This window comes from Polyodon spathula, chromosome 16, assembly GCF_017654505.1.
Source record: "Polyodon spathula isolate WHYD16114869_AA chromosome 16, ASM1765450v1, whole genome shotgun sequence".
In the NCBI taxonomy this organism is placed as follows: Eukaryota; Metazoa; Chordata; class Actinopteri; order Acipenseriformes; family Polyodontidae; genus Polyodon; species Polyodon spathula.
Window position 1 is genome coordinate 23,456,823 of NC_054549.1, and position 15,910 is coordinate 23,472,732.

Consider the following 15,910-nt stretch of genomic DNA (forward strand, 5'->3'; position numbering starts at 1 on the left):
GAGGGGGCAGTGAGAGGGAGTTAACCACCTGGGTTTCCTTCTGTCACAGCAGTTCATAGTCTTTCTTTTATTTCTCTTTCAGTTGTATTGTTTTCTCTCATTCTTTCTTCACTCTCTCTGTTCTAGGATGTCCTCTTAGTGTCTGAAGTGTTGCTTGGTGTTTTTACTGTGCAAAGAAACTGAGTCACGCAGATAAACAATTTCATACTGTGTAGCAATGAGAGTGTTCACTTCGTTTTTATGAGGAGTGTTACTGTAAGGGAGGCGGTGCGAGGGAAAACGAGGGGAGCACTCTTTAATAACCACACACGAAAGGAACCCAAGTCTGCTGATTTTAAACTTGACGTCTGTCTGTGGCTGTTTTTATTTTTCATTTTGTATATTTTACTTCGTAAAATGGAATCCTTATTTTTTATAATTATAATAATCATTATTTTTTTTACTAAATACAATCAAGATGAAATTCATAAAAAGTAATATTATTATTATTATATCATTAATTTATTATTATTATTATTATTGCATTTGATTTTATTCTAATTATATTACAATATATTTTCTATATATGTATATAATATTTTCTACATGATTCGGGTGCTGCTAGCAGTTTTCTTCCATTCTCATCTCTCCTTGCTCTTTTGTGCTTGCATTGATTAACACACCTGTCTGCTCTGTTGAGTTTGCATTGATTAACACACCTGTCTGCTATCAGGATGGCTTGGTCAGGAATTGGCACTGGGAAAAACTGAAAGCTTCAAATGACAAGGAATTGCAATAGGAACCCATCTCAATGCAAGTCAATGTAGAGCATGCTATTTGAAGCTGTTTGGTAATAATGGATATCAGTGATGCTTCAATACCACGTATTTCAAACTAATGTGATGTTCCAGACCTCCTCACAGCCTCATAGCCCAAGACCCCTCTCCCTGGATCCCCACGTGTCCTAACATGCTTTCTTCTTCCCATCATCTCATCTTTCTCTTCAGTTACCCCCTGTCTCCCTCTTTCTCTCTCGCTTGCTTATTTCTGTGTCATTTATATAAAAAAAAAAAATACTGAGTTTTTCCATCAAGCTGTTAAAAAAGGCATGGAAGGAGGCTGAAGCAATCTGACCGTGTAGACTGACGTCACTGACCCCCCCCCCCCCCCCCCCCCCCCCCCCCCCCCCGTCACATCACCTTTCTTTACCGCGTTATATGAGCTTACAAAATGTTGTTAATGTAAAAATTTTTACAGTAGTTGGATCAGTACAAAACTTTGAAAATGCACAACGCTTTCTTTGGAGAGCTGAGTGGAAAAACAAATAAGTGGAAGAAACGCTTGGTTATTCCTTCTGTTTTTCTTTTTTCTTTTGTTGCTTGTGAAACAGCAGCGTGAAGGAATGCTTTTTCTTTACAGCATGTACACATGGCAAAATGAGAAGTTAGCAAAAAACTCTTCTCTCACGCTTTCTCCATCTCTTTCAAACGCATGTGGAATTATTAAAACCATTTTATTTTTCAAGTGTGATTTTCTTTTAGGTTAAACTAAACAACTGTTATGTAAGTGCCATCTTTAAATAATCTCACTGTTCAGCATTATGAGACAGAAATTAAACATGGCACTCACTGAAAACTAAATGGATATACCTGAAAATGAAATTGCATGAGTGGGCCTGCTGGATTCAGTACAAGTTCTGCAAATATACCCTCTCTGGTAGTTCCATTAGAAGAACAATTATTTCATTTTTTGGTCAACACTAGTAGGGAAATGTCCCATTATATAGACCTGTGTGCTTTGAAGCTTCTATTTCACAATAATTATTTTTCTATGAATGTAATTTTTCATTATTTTGGCATGCCGATGCAACGCCTGGAACGACGATAGAGTTCTCTTTTTTCTTTTTCTCTCTCCTCCCTCCCTCTCTGCTTTCAGTCACTTTGTTATGCTCTGTGTTTTTGCTCATCAGTACTTTTTCGTTGCAGATTCCAACTCACATGATTACTTTCTTTGATGTATGTATATATATATATACCCTCTCTTTCAATATACATACCTATCGTTTGTGGTTTTTGTGTTAATCATTGCATTGCGTTGTCTGTCTGTATGTCTTGTGAACAGCTATCAGTCATAATGTTATTTTTGTTTTACTCATATTATTATTTTTTTCTTTAAAAGGCATCAAGGATAAAGCTGCAATACCTTGGTTTATTTAGATTTGACTGCAAATTAGATTCTGTTTGCTTGATGTTTTGAGATACAAAGTCTATTGTCTTAATGAAGCTCTTAATAAGAAAAAGTGCATGATATCAAATGACAGACAGGGATGCAAACACGTCACTCTGTGAGTATGCATTGTGAATCCCGTCACTTTGTGACTATACTGTCAGTTTTTTTTTTCTTTAAACTGAAACTGAACTGATTGATTCTGGAAGAAACCACAAAGACTAATAAAGTAAACTTGAGCATTGTGGGGCTCATGCCTGTCCTCTTATATGACTCAAGTTCTTAAACCCCGCTGGTGCGTCACTTCAGTTCTCTTTGCTTTGTTATTGCAGCTCTCCTGAGTCCTGTTGGTACGTTTTGGCTGGGAACACAGAAAACTCATCAACGTGCTAAAATCTCACTCTCTCTCTCTCTCTCTCTCTCCCCCTCCCCTCCTCTCCCATCCCCTTTGTCGCTCTCCTCCCTTTTTAAACCCTAACCCTACCTCTTACCTCCCTTTTTCCAACCCTCCCCCACTCTCTCCATCCCACTGCTCTCCCCTCATCACTCCTTCCCCTATCCTTCTCCCTCCTTCCCCCTCCCCTCCCAGATCCGGGTGGTGAGAGCATTCCGTAGCTCAACGTACGAAGTTGAGAAGAAACCAGACACACGGAACTCCATCCACAACTTCATGTCGCTGCCTCAGGAGTTCCTTCTGAACGATTTCATCCACAACATCCCCCTGATCGACGACACGGACCTGGAGGAGGAGTCTGAGCTATCAGTCAAGCACCAGTACCGCCCCCCCCTGCCATCCCTCACACCCTCCTCCCCAAACATGAACAACAACGCCATCGAAAGCGGTGTCTATCTCACCCCCACCATAAACACGGGGGCTTCTAGCCCCGCTAGCCCCCTGCACAGTGTGGAGACTTCACTATAACATCCAGAACACAACAGACTCTCTCTCACCCCCCCCCCCCCCCCCCCCCCCCCCAGTTTATCACGCATCACCCAGGCAGTCTCTGACTCTCTCTTGTGGCTACTGACTTCACCCAGGCAGTCTCCCTCTTCCTGTCTCTGCATCACTGAGGCACTCTCACTGTGTCTCAACATCACCCAGAAAACAGATACTGTCTCTATAATATCAAGCAAAGGAAAAGACTGACATTTCTACAACATCCACCAAAGAAAGAGACACCAAGCTAAGAGACTGACCAAACAAACAGAGACTCAACAAACAAACAGACTCATGTACTGTTTCTTATTGTCAGACTAATGGACTAACGGGGACAGCTGGCTTGAGTTGAGGGAGAGTGGTATAGTGATGCTCAATGTGTCTCATGTAATCGGTCATTGGTCAGCTCACTCTCAATTCTCTCCATCTCTTTCTATCTCTGTCAGTCCTAGTATGACTGGTCAAGCCAATAATAAAGACATCTGAATTTGATAGACAAAGTTAATTATGCTTAAATATATATTATAAAGATTTTTTTTTTTTTTAATGGCCACAAATACTGAAGTCAAGTGGAAGCACTAGCTGTAATGCACTGTAGAGCAGGGTCCGAGGAGATCATTTTAAAATGTTCCCGAAATACCTTTATCGCGCTCCCACTCCATATTTCGTAAGATAGCCAAGTATTGCCAAAGTATTTCCAGTCCACAGAAACATGTTGAAAACTTTGATATGTACGAACACCCGTCTCTGTCTCTCTCACTCTATTCTTGTTTGACATGGAGATATCTAAACAGCATGAAGGGGGCAGTGTAATTCACTCTATTGTTGTAGCGTTTTCTTGCTAATGTTTATTTATGTTGTTATTATTTCAACGGCGTACGTCACAAAAAAAAAAAAACTTTAAAAAAAATCTCATTCTGATTGGTTCTGTTTTAAATTGTTTAAACTTAAAAAAAAAAAACATTAATAACCGAGCCACAAAAACAATTCAAGTGCCAGATTCAAATAGAGCCCTCATTGTTATTTTTTGTTGGGGAGGCGGACCATTTGTTAAACTGTGAGCGATGCTGCTCACATGTCAGTATTCGTATTGTCAAGCCAGGGCTCTCTGCTTCTGTTCCAGGGTTAGTTTCAGTTTTACTTTTTAACATTTAAGCTTTAGCACTGAAACACATGTGACTAAGATCTTGACAGTTTTGAGATCAAATCAGCTGCTAGGAAGTGGACAAGCACTGACGGTCACGTTCGAAAAAAGAAAGCAAGCAGTGAGAAGAAAAAGGAAGGACATCAGCTGTTTTATTGTGAGCACACCGAATGTGTTTCATTGTCAGCCCACAAGATGTGTTTCATTGCATCACACCCAGTGTGTTTCATTGTTAGCACACCCAATGTGTTTCATTGTCAGCCCACAAGATGTGTTTCATTATCAACCCACTCGATGTGTTTCATTGCATCACACCCAGTGTGTTTCATTGTGAGCACGCCCGATGTGTTTCATTGTCAGCCCACCTGATGTGTTTCATTGTCAGCCCACCCGATGTGTTTCATTGTGAGCACACCCGGTGTGTTCCCCATTGTGTGTGTCTGTATTAAAGTATTATAGTAATAGAAGCATGTAAAGAACTATCTGCGCCGTTTCACACTAGAATATTTCAAATGCAACATACTAACGAGGAGTTTCCAAAGTCAGGACGTCTCAAAAGGCCGCCTTCTCTGCTTAGCTTTTCAAAAAGGTTTCTGTGTTTTTCTGTCTGAAAACGTTTTTAAACCCCACCCACACATAAAAAAAAAATACAAAAAATATATAATATTAATATAAATACTATTGTGTAAACTCAATTTTTAAGCTTCTTTGCGTCCAAAATGTAGATAACGTCACCGAAGGTGAAGAACAAAAAATACACGTGAAAATGTATCATATGTAAAGAGAGGAAAGAATCTCAGTAATAAAGAATAGTCTCAGGCAGATGTGTACTACACACAAGCCATGTGCATCATTTTCATGTATTTTATAAACATAGAATACATTCATTTTCAATGTCGCATACTCTGTTTTCTTTTTGTAAAGGAAAAGCAAAAAAAAATCTTAAACGCTTGTACATTTCTTTCTCATGAGAGGTTGCGATGAAAAACGTGCCACTCTGGCATTATATTTCACTGTATTAAATGCTAAAAAGGATTTAAAAAAAAAATACAAATATTAGAAATGTATACAAAAAATGATGTTCAGATTATTAATATATGAAATTTACCTGCCTGTTAACTAAGAATAAGTTGTATCTATATAGGAGCGATGAAAGCACCTGTAACCCATAGCCAACTAGAGGGGGTATTCTCAGACTTACTGGGAAGAAATAAACACTTTTTGTCTGTATAAAAAAAATCAAAGTATTCTACAATAACAACTTTGAGAAGTGTGTCTTGTGTTGAGTTTCTTTCTTACAACTCTTTGCATGAACAGAATGTAACTTTTACAACATTTTTTGTATTATACTGAGGGCAATGTTAGTATAGACAGTTACAGTGGGATGAGGCTGGTAGAATGGGACCACCAGATATAAATCATCTGCAATGGCAGTCAGACAGATAATGGTTCTGTTTTATCAGATGGGGCAATGGTAGTACAAGTATAGGGTAGTTACAATGGGATGAGGTAGATCGATGGGACCATAGTGGGAACATTACTATTTCATATGTCGCGCCAAGGGGAACCTAGTTTAGGGTATGAGGAGGGAATGGAGGAGGAGAGGGATGCAGGCAACCCAAGCAAAGAGGATGGGAGAGAGGGTAAGAGATGACAAAGTGAGCCAAGAAGGGAAGGACTGACAGTGGGGGGAAGTAGGGGGAGTGGTGTGAAGGAGTATAACACATCCCTCGGCCACTGGTGTGTACAATACATCTATTCTTAATGGTTCCCCATCTTCTATAATGGAGAACCAGAGGGGACAGTGGGGTGATTCCTGGGAAGCAAAGAGTTTCTCTGCTCTCTCAAACCTCTCCTAGATAAGGCTCACCACCTCAGAAGAAGCCTCAGTTCATTCCGTTCGCAAATAGAAAAAGCCTGTTTAAAAAAGCCTTTGTAATAACCTACAGTTGCTGCTTGGAATTTTTTAATACCTACCTCTCTGTAAGAATGAAAAACAAAAAAAACATATATTCTTATATTTATTTACATGTAATGAATGCACGACAATGTTTACAGAAATATATGTACAGTATACATGTACAGTGCCTACAGAAAGTCTACACCCCCTTGAAATTTTTTCACATTTTGTTGTGTCAGTGCCTCAAAGTTTCATGCATTTAAATGAGGATTTTTTTCCACTTATCTACACACCATACTCCACACTGTTAAGGGGGAAAAAAAGTTTTTATTGAGAAAAAAGTTATATTTTAAAAATACAAAACTGAAAGAACATAATTGGATAAGTCTACACCCCCCTAAGTTAATACTTGGTGGAAGCACCTTTGGCAGAAATTACAGCTGTGAGTCTGTTGAGATAGGTCTCTACCAATTTTGCACACCTTGATTTGACAGTATTTCACCATTCTTCTTTACAAAACTGTTCAAGCTCTGTCAATTTCCTTGGACAGCAATCTTCAATCATGCCACAAATTTTCGATTGGATTTAGGTCAGGGATCTGACTGGGCCACTCAAGGACATTTACCTTTTTATTCCTTAGCCACTCCAGTGTAGCTATCGTTGTGTGCTTTGGGTCATTGTCATGCTGCCCTCAGCTTTCTTGCAGAGGGCAGCAGATTTTCCTCAAGGACTTCTTTGTACTTTGCTCTATTCATTTTCTCTTCTATCCTGACAAGTGCCCCAGTCCCTGCCGATGAGAAACATCCCCATAACATGATGCTGCCACCACCATGCTTCACAGTAGGGATGGTGTCCTTTGGGTGATGCGCTTTGTTGGGTTTTCAACAAACATAACATTTTACATTTAGACCAAAAGTTCCATTTTTGTTTTGTCAGACCATAAAACTTTTTGCCACATGGCTACAGAATCTCCTGAGTGTTTTTTTCCATACTTCAAACGGGATTCAAGGTGGGCTTTCTTGAGTAATGGCTTCCTTCTGGCCACCCCACCATACATGCCAGATTTGTGGAGTGCTTGGGATATTGTTGTCACATACACACTTTGACCCGTCTTGGCCATAAAAGCCTGTAGCTCTTGTAAAGTTGCCATTGGCTTCTTGTTAGCCTCTCTGATCAGTCTCCTTCTTGCTCAGTCATCCAGTTTGGAGGGATGGCCTGATCTAGGCAGGGTCTTGGTGGTGCCATACACCTTCCACGTCTTAGTAATTGTCTTGACCATGCTCCAAGGGATATTCAAGGCCTTTGATATTTTTTTAAACCCATCCCCTGATCTGCGTCTTTCAACAACTTTGTCCGGGAGTTCTTCTGAAAGCACCTTGATGCTCATGTTGAGTCTTTGCTTTGAAATGCACTACCCAGCAGAGGGAACCTACAGGAACTGTTGAATTTATCATGTGAATCACTACAATTTAACACGGGGAGGCCACTTAGTTTGGTGTGTGATTTTGAAGACGATTGGTTACACCTGAGCTAATTTAGGATTGCTATTACACGGGGGTGGACACTTATCCAACCAAGATATTTCAGTTTTTATTTTTAATCAATTTTCTACAAATTTCTAGAATATTTTTTCACTTGGAAGTTGTGGGGTAGAATGTGGAGATGCAAGCATTTTAATTCCAGGCTATAAGGCAACAAAAGGTGAACATTTTGAAAGGGGGTGTAGACTTTCTATAGGCACACAAGGCCGTGGTGGAACTAACCCTGTACTAAAAACAAGAGATAAACTGCTGCCAGCATTTCTGATTTCTTGAATGTATCAATATGTTTTTATAAACTTACCTCGGCTCCACTCAAAGTTTCTTCAGTGTGCTCCAGTTGAGTGCTGTGAACGCAAAGCACAGAAAACTCTCTGCAGTAAAATTCTCAGCCAGCTTACTCACCTTATACAGATTTCCATTTCTTGCACATCCATTCATTATCTAGATCACAAATGTGTTTGAAAGAAAGCTATGTTTTAGCAAATAAATATTTTTATTTTAGAACACAATATTCGGTACTGCACTACGTTAAAGACTTGTTTTTTGCAGGCCTTGCTTTCTAATCGTCTTTCACAGGGAGTGCTTCCTACTCCCCTTCAGGGACTTCTTTCCTGTCAGTAACTAACCAGCTGCTTGCCCTGATGACTGATGTGCTTTGCAGCCAATAAGATGCTTCACATGTGAAATGACATTTCCCTTGAAGGCAAGCAAACTGCATTTGTGTGTTTCTTTCAAAACTGGCCATTTGAACCCTTATAGAGAATGTGTTCATACATGTTTTACAGGTTTGATTTCTAGTTAGAAACACTTTAAATAGAGACAGAAAGAATGGCCTGGAACATTGTACTTACACTCTTTCACCACACCACCCATCATAAAGATGATGCCTAAAATAACTAGGAGAAGACCGTTCTTTGGTAAGCCCCCACTGGAATGAGAAGAAAGATGTTTAAGACTACTTTCAAAACTGTACTGAATCATACTCCACCAAACAAACACCATAGATGATTTCATTTTAATATGTTATAAAATGCTCTTCTGCAGATACAGGAACATATCTGCAGTGCATACAGAGATTAATTCACTACATTATAAATAACCAGTCTCCAGAATTCCTGTCAATATTACTGACAAGCCAAAGAGAATCTTCCAGTATTGAGTTGCTTATTTATTTATTAACTCTCATTTTGGGCTGTCTGCAGTTTAAATTCGGATCTTATCACAGATCTGTCTAATTTCAAACCAGAGCCAAACGGATGCATTAGCACACGTACAACTTTCCAGAATTAAAGTACAGGCTAACTTCAATATAACAAACCTCTCTTCTAATGAATCCCCACTAACGTTCCCGACCGCAAGAACCAATTTTTTCAATGAAAATTAGCCCATTAGAACCACCGCTTACCAGGATCAACCTGGATGCAATGTTCTCAGTACTGACTGACACTGAAATTTCTCCAGTGTGAATGTATTATTCCCTCAGTGAAAACAAAGACCATGGTTGGCTAATTCAAAGATAGCCTATAGTAGTGCGAATCATGCATGATGTTGCCCACCCACCTTCTTCACAGAAACTGCAACCAGGTAACAGGCGAGAGAAGGCAACTGCAAACAGTGCATTGAGAAAAGGAAGCACGAAAAATATGAAGCAATCTATGCTGGATATTTTTTTCAAGAGAAAAGACATTACTGTATTCAGCATTACTGTTTTCAAAGCAGGCTGTGGGCAAAACAAGCGCTTATTTCACACAAACAAATCTCTGTTCCAAAGCCTCGGGCATTCCCAGTGGAGCTTGGTTAACATGCATTAATCCCTCCTCACCCACATTTCCAGTTACTGCCTTATATTAACAAGGCACAGAAGGAGCTTCTCACATCATCCCAAAACTCAGCAGCATGTCTACTTATTAAAAGAAGTGCTTGTTTGATTTACGGAAACCTGCACCATCTGCCAGTCCTGCGGAGGTCCTATTTTTACAAGCCGCTTCCGACCCGGACCCACTACTACAGGACCTGACCAAAACCAGCAACCCGATGCAACACTGCTGCTCAAGTTCAAGTTCATAAGTTCAAGTTAATTATGAAATGTTATAGCTAACTAAATCTGCAACTGTTTAAGAGCTGAACACAATTAAGGTCTAATTAAGCAAATTATCAGTTCAATTAAGGATCTAGTTTGGTTGGAATGAAAACCAGCAGACACAATGGGCCCCCAGGATCAGGGTTGAGAAACACTGCACTATATGAAATATAAAAAAAAAACATGCGCTATGTTGTTTCATGTCGTCCACAGGCATGTTTAATATCACCAACCAGACGTGATAAAAGAATCTTGCGACGTATCAAACAATTTAGTTGCTGGCCCTTGACGATAGCTCCGGATTTGTGTTTAGCTGTCTAGTGCTATAATCAGAAAACAGACAGTTACTAAACAGACATGGACAACCAAACAAAAACACTCACAAATATTTCCAATATGCTGTCCTAGGGTCCGTGTCCCGTGACAGACGAAGAGCTGGTCAGATTGATGCAGAGCTCTTGTCCTATGCATGTAGCATCTCAATTCCCGCACTGGGCAGAGGAAATTTAATCTCTCATCCTCAGTTGAAGCAAACAGAGGTGGATGGAAGGACTGCAGTTCCACAGACTGATTAATGTGGAAGGCTGTGATCACTTTGGGGAGAAAAGCAAAGTTGGTGCGCAGACACCCTGCTGGCATCGAATGGGAACATGAAAATACATGTGGTGAACCAGTCGCCCGGCTGGACAGACTGGAAGATGTGACGGTGCGTCAGCATTTGGAACCTCCTTTCTTTTAAGAACCTGTTTAGGAGCCTCAGGTCTAAGATGGGGCAAAAGCCGTCGTCCTTTTTGGATACCAGAAAATACCTCAAGTAGTACCCCTCTCCATGGGAGGTGGAGTCTATGAGACAAATGGCTCATTTGCACAGCAAGACGGTCACTTCCTTCTGAAGTACTGAGGTCTGGAGGGGGTCTGTCATGAAAGTATTTGTGATGCCTCGAAAGGGAGGATGTCCCAAGCAGAACTGTTTTGCACAGTGGCAAGCACCCAGGAGTCTGATATGCAAGCGTGCCAATACTGCAGCTGTTGTGCCGAAAAAGGGGCCTGCTTGGGCTGCTGAGGCTGAGGCGGGTTAGTTTGGGGTGGGTATTTAGGGTCCTGCCCTGAAAACGCCTCCTGTGACACTGGTGTGTGGACTGGCCACGTCCTGCGTTCCCTCTGCCTGCCGGTTGTGCCCAGTTGCTTGCTGCTGGTGTGCCCTGTAGTCAATGCTTTAAGTCACCCAACGGAGCCATGGGGATTGGAACTGTTCTAGTGACAGTCCATGGTCTGAGGAGCTCGCCAGCAGCTCGACCTACCCCACATGGAGGCACAGGGAGGGAGCAATGCGGCCACCTGCCGGGATGCCTCACATTCCCGGTGGGATCACTGTAAGATCTCCTCCACAGCTGACCCAAAGGTATGCCCTGGGGATATAGCCACATCAAGCAGCGCGGCCTTATCCGCATCAGGAACTCTGGCTTGTGGCAGCCACAGCTGTCTACGAGCCACATTCAAGCTAACCAGGCTCCAGCCAAGAGCTTGCCCTTGGAGACCAGAGATCTGCAGCAGTGTGCTGGACAGGAGACCAAGTAACCCCGTGGCCACCAGCTCGGGGAGTGTGGCCTCACGTAGTATACTGTCCATGTAAGCAGTAACCAGACTCACTGTATTAGACAGGCAAGTTACCTGCGCATCTGCTGCATAAGCCCGCTTGAGATGCGTTCCCGTCACCTTACATTGAGGGTTCAGCTAAACCACCCACCGGCAGGGCCTTAACTACAGCCGCAATGGTGGAGTCTACCGCGGGGAACCCTGCTAAGCCAAGCTTATCCGTGCCTTCTAAGGAGCCAAGCAGTGCGGCCTGCTTTAGCACGCTAGGACCCGAGGTCAGATGATCCCAGGAGAAGCGTACCTCCTCCATGAAGTCTGGGAAAGCTGGGAATTTCTGAGGGCAAGGAGCCATTGCCTGCCCCCAGAAAACGGACAGTTGTGGTTCTGCCGTTGGCGTCCAGGGGACCTGCAGGAAAGTTGCAGCACGTCCCATAAATGCCAAAACCGAGCTGGACAAAGGGGGGGGGGCGCCCTGGCTTCTGAGGCTACCTCATAGCCAGGTTCCTCCTCAGCAGGGGCTCGCCCACCTGCATATCAGAGGAGATGGAGGCCCCCTCCCCAGAGGCTGCTGTGGAGAGAGTGTCCTTAATGGCCTCTGGGCCTTCAGGTCCATAATGTCCCTTGCCCGCTTAGAATGCTTCACCCTTCTCGCTTGCGGAGATGGGGAGCGACTGCAGGCGGCATGCGCATCATGGATGTCTAGCAGGGTGTCCTGGAACAGGTCATGGAGGAGGGGCTCTGGGGATCCAAGAGGCGCCGACGGTCCGGACATAGAAGACTCAGAGCTCACCCTCGTGGCCCTTTCCAAATAAGCCGGGGCTGGAACACTTTGCAGATGCTACAGGCCACGTCCCTCTCAAGGGCCAAGGTCGCCTGTTGAATGCCCAAGCACCGCGCACAGAGGGTATGCTTGTCCTCTTGCAGGATATTGGCGTTGCAGGACGTGCAGGGATGGAAAGTATCAAGGGCTATGCATGCGCCGTGGTAACGAAGCACTGGGGGGGGGGGTCGCTACTCAAATGTGCCTACCCTAACCCCGTGGTCACACACACCTGGCCAGTGCGTAGCGTGTACCAGGGGGACACAAGGCCGAAGCCACGGTGGGCAAGTTGACGCAGACAGCAAAAAAACGGTAGAAACATAGTATAGGGGCGAGCACACTGTTTGTTTACAAGGCTTGACTCACCGAGGTGGGCAGGCCTACACAGCTGGCAGGGACTACTTGACAGTGGGGATACGGCAAGGCCTGGCCCCGTCGAAGAACTGTGTACTCTCAGAAAGAAAAGACAACCACTCGCAGATGAGTGCACAGATATCGCTCACACACCACAGGCGTTGCCGTGGTGTCTGTTGTATTACCCTCACAGCTTGCTGTTGTGTGCGTGTATGTGTAGTTTTATTTCACTGCTTTGCAGTTTATAAATAAAAATAATAGAAGCAGGATTCTTCCACTGGGACCCAGCTCTGCTAGCTCCGCTGTTGAGGCTTGTTTCAGCCTGCCTACAAGGCACGCTGCTATTTTACCCTCACTTTTTGCTGGTGTGTGTGTATGTGTGTGTGTGTGTGTGTGTGTGTGTGTGTGTGTGTGTGTGTGTGTGTGTGTGTGTGTGTGTGTGTGTATTTGTTTTTCTTTACTGCCTTGCAGTTTAAAAAGAACGTAATAGCAGCGTGATTCCTCTACCAGGACCCAGCTCTGCAGGGTCCCACTGTTGAATTGAATCAGCAAGCTCATTTTAGTCCACCTACTTAGCACGCTTGGTCACCCGCCTGGCATGTGTTTGCAGTAAAAAAACGAATACTTATTCTTGCCTAACACACTGCAGCTCCTTGAGCCTGTGCTCCACTCTGGCATACGCTATGTGCTGCCATGTTGTGTGACTGCACGCAGACCAGGACCACGTTACTGCTTACTGCGCCTGCACCCACTGCAAGCATGACTCAATGCGTTTCTCCTGCATCCCAAGCGCGACAGACAACGTCGGTTGACAGTGTGTCTTGCGTGCTCATCGGTCCTGCGCTGGTGGAGGACGACCTCTCACCTGCGCCAGGAGGTCCGAATGGGAGTGGTTTCCAACCGCCAGAAGGGAAGACAGACCTCCAACTTGGGTTGGGGTGCGGTCTGCGAAGGCAGAGGAGTCAGAGGGTCCTGGTTGGGCCGCTGGACGTCCCTGCATAACAATATACTAGAGTAGCAGGTGGTTCTCCTTGCTCTCCAGTGCTTCCTACCAGTGGTACGCAACAAACGTGTTGATCCACACGGACAACACATCAGTGGTAGCTTATGTCAACGTATTTGTTCAAGACTGAATAGACTCAATTATTTTATCCTGTCTGTATATGACATGCCTTTTAAAAGAGGAATAATTTTGGTCACTTCTTTGCACACTTTCTAGGGCAGCAATATCCTTTCTATAGCAAGGTGATCAGAACTGAACACAATATTCTAGATGCGATCTTACTAAAGCCTTGTACAGTTTTAATATTACTTCTCTTGATTTTTAAATTCAACACTTTTAACTCTATGTCCGAGCATTTTCCTGACCTTTTTTTTTAGCTTCCCCACATTGTCTAGATGAAGACATTTCTGAGGCAACATAAACTCTTAGGCCTTTTTCATAGTTTCCTTCTTCAATTTCAGTATCTCCCATATGGTATTTATAATGGACATTTCTATTGCCTGTATACAGTACCTTTCACTTTTCTGTAATAGATGTAATTTGACGTGTGTCTTCCCAGTTACGAATGCTGTCTAGATCATTTTGAATGACCTTTGCTTCTGCAACGGTGTTTGCCACTCCTCCTATTTGTGTCATCTGCTAATTTAACAAGTTTGCTGACTATACCAGAATGTAAATCATTAATGTAGATTATGAAGAGCAGAGTTTCCAATACTGATCCATGTGGTACTCCACTGGTTACCGTGCTCCATTTTGAGGTTTCACCTCTAATCAGTACTTTCTGTTTTCTACACGTTAACCACTCCCTAATTCATATGCATGCATTTCCTTGAATGCCTACTCTGTTCAGTTTGAGAATGAAGCTTTTATGCAGGACTTTGTCAAAAGCTTTCTGGAAATCTAAATAAACCATGTCATATGCTTTGCAATTAACCATTATCGATGTTGCATCCTCAGTAAAATCAGTTTGTTAGTTAGACATGGTCTTTCTTTCCTAAAACCATGCTGACTGTCTCCCAGGATACCATATAAGTTACTATATAGGTAACTTTCCTTATTATAGTTTACATATAATAGAAGTCAGGCTTATTGTATATAATCAATGGATGTGCTGGGTGGAGAATGGAGGTGGTGGGTGAAGAATGGATGTGCTTGGTGGAGACATTTCATGAAACCTTTGTTGGCGACAGTTACTTTTAAGAGTTTGTGCTAACGCTTAGTGCTAGTGTTTTTAGGTTTATTTTTTTCTCGCCATTCCCCAGCAGATCATTAATTACTTTTTGACTGAAACAAGCTTCGGTCTGTATGTCACACTTGTATTTTTGCAAACATTTGAACCACTTATACAATTATAATAAACATTTCATTGTTATTTCTTCTATGATATTCTGTACATATTTCTGATATAATTTATGGTCAACTTTTTAATGATGCTGATGGCTGTGATTTAGAATTGCCAGCATGGTGGGGGAAGTATGTTACTGACATAGTTGCGTTACTTGTGGTAGTTTCGTTTGTAGGTGTGTGTTTGTGTCATGGTGGGCTCTTTATCTCTGTCAAGGGGATATAGTGCAGGCGACAGTCCATGTCATACGTCACAGTCTTTGATAAGATATATATATATATATATATATATATATATAATCTATATATATATTATTAATAATATAATATATCTGGATTATCTAGACCTAGTTACCACAAAACTTGGTTCAATGGTTTTTAGCATGAGTTTATAAGAATATCATATTTGGGGATATCTGGAGGTGTCTATGTAGAAACACCCACCCATCTGTATGTCATACTTATTTTTCCATCTGGAGAACCACTTATCAAATTGTGATTCAGCATTTCATTGTTGAGCTGGATGTCTCAATATAAATAACTTGTTTTCTTTTAAATCTGTACATGGCTAGGTAACCCATCCCATTCCCTCGCCACTCTATGTGTGAAGGAGTGTCTCTTACCCTTTGTCATAAATCTATCGCCACTTAATACTTTCCAACTGTGTCCTCCGGTCCTCGTTTCTTTGCTGTGCTTAAACTGAATAAACTAAACTATGTCAACTCCTTTTAAAATTTCAAGACTTCAATCTCCACTCCTAATTCTTCGTTGTTCCAGGCTAAATAATTCAGTCCAGAGCTCATGGCCTCGTTCCTTCAAAACCAGGAATGTTCTGGATTTTTTTTTTTTTTTATCAGGAAATGATTATTGTTATATGAAGGCTTGCTTTGTTTTATATTATATATTTTGTACTGTGTTCATGTTTGTATTCGTTCTTTAACTACGCTAAATATATAGTGTGTGTATTGGGTTAATAAACTAAAACT

General features: G+C 42.3%; 1 protein-coding gene across 9 annotated transcripts in view; it reads left to right on the forward strand.

Annotated features, from left to right (window-relative positions):
• LOC121329013 (plasma membrane calcium-transporting ATPase 3-like) overlaps positions 1 to 3,175 on the forward strand; it is a 60,839-nt gene extending 57,664 nt beyond the window's left edge. For 4 of the 9 annotated variants that reach the window (XM_041274190.1, XM_041274199.1, XM_041274191.1 and 1 more), the window contains one exon: positions 2,795 to 3,175. In XM_041274190.1, coding sequence (XP_041130124.1) covers positions 2,795 to 3,127 — 333 coding nt within the window. In that variant the 3' untranslated portion in view covers positions 3,128 to 3,175. Of the gene's footprint in view, positions 1 to 1,964; positions 2,009 to 2,794 lie in introns of those variants that run through there. The other 5 variants (XM_041274192.1, XM_041274195.1, XM_041274196.1 and 2 more) reach the window with 2 other exon arrangements.
• The last annotated feature ends 12,735 nt before the right edge of the window (positions 3,176 to 15,910 follow it).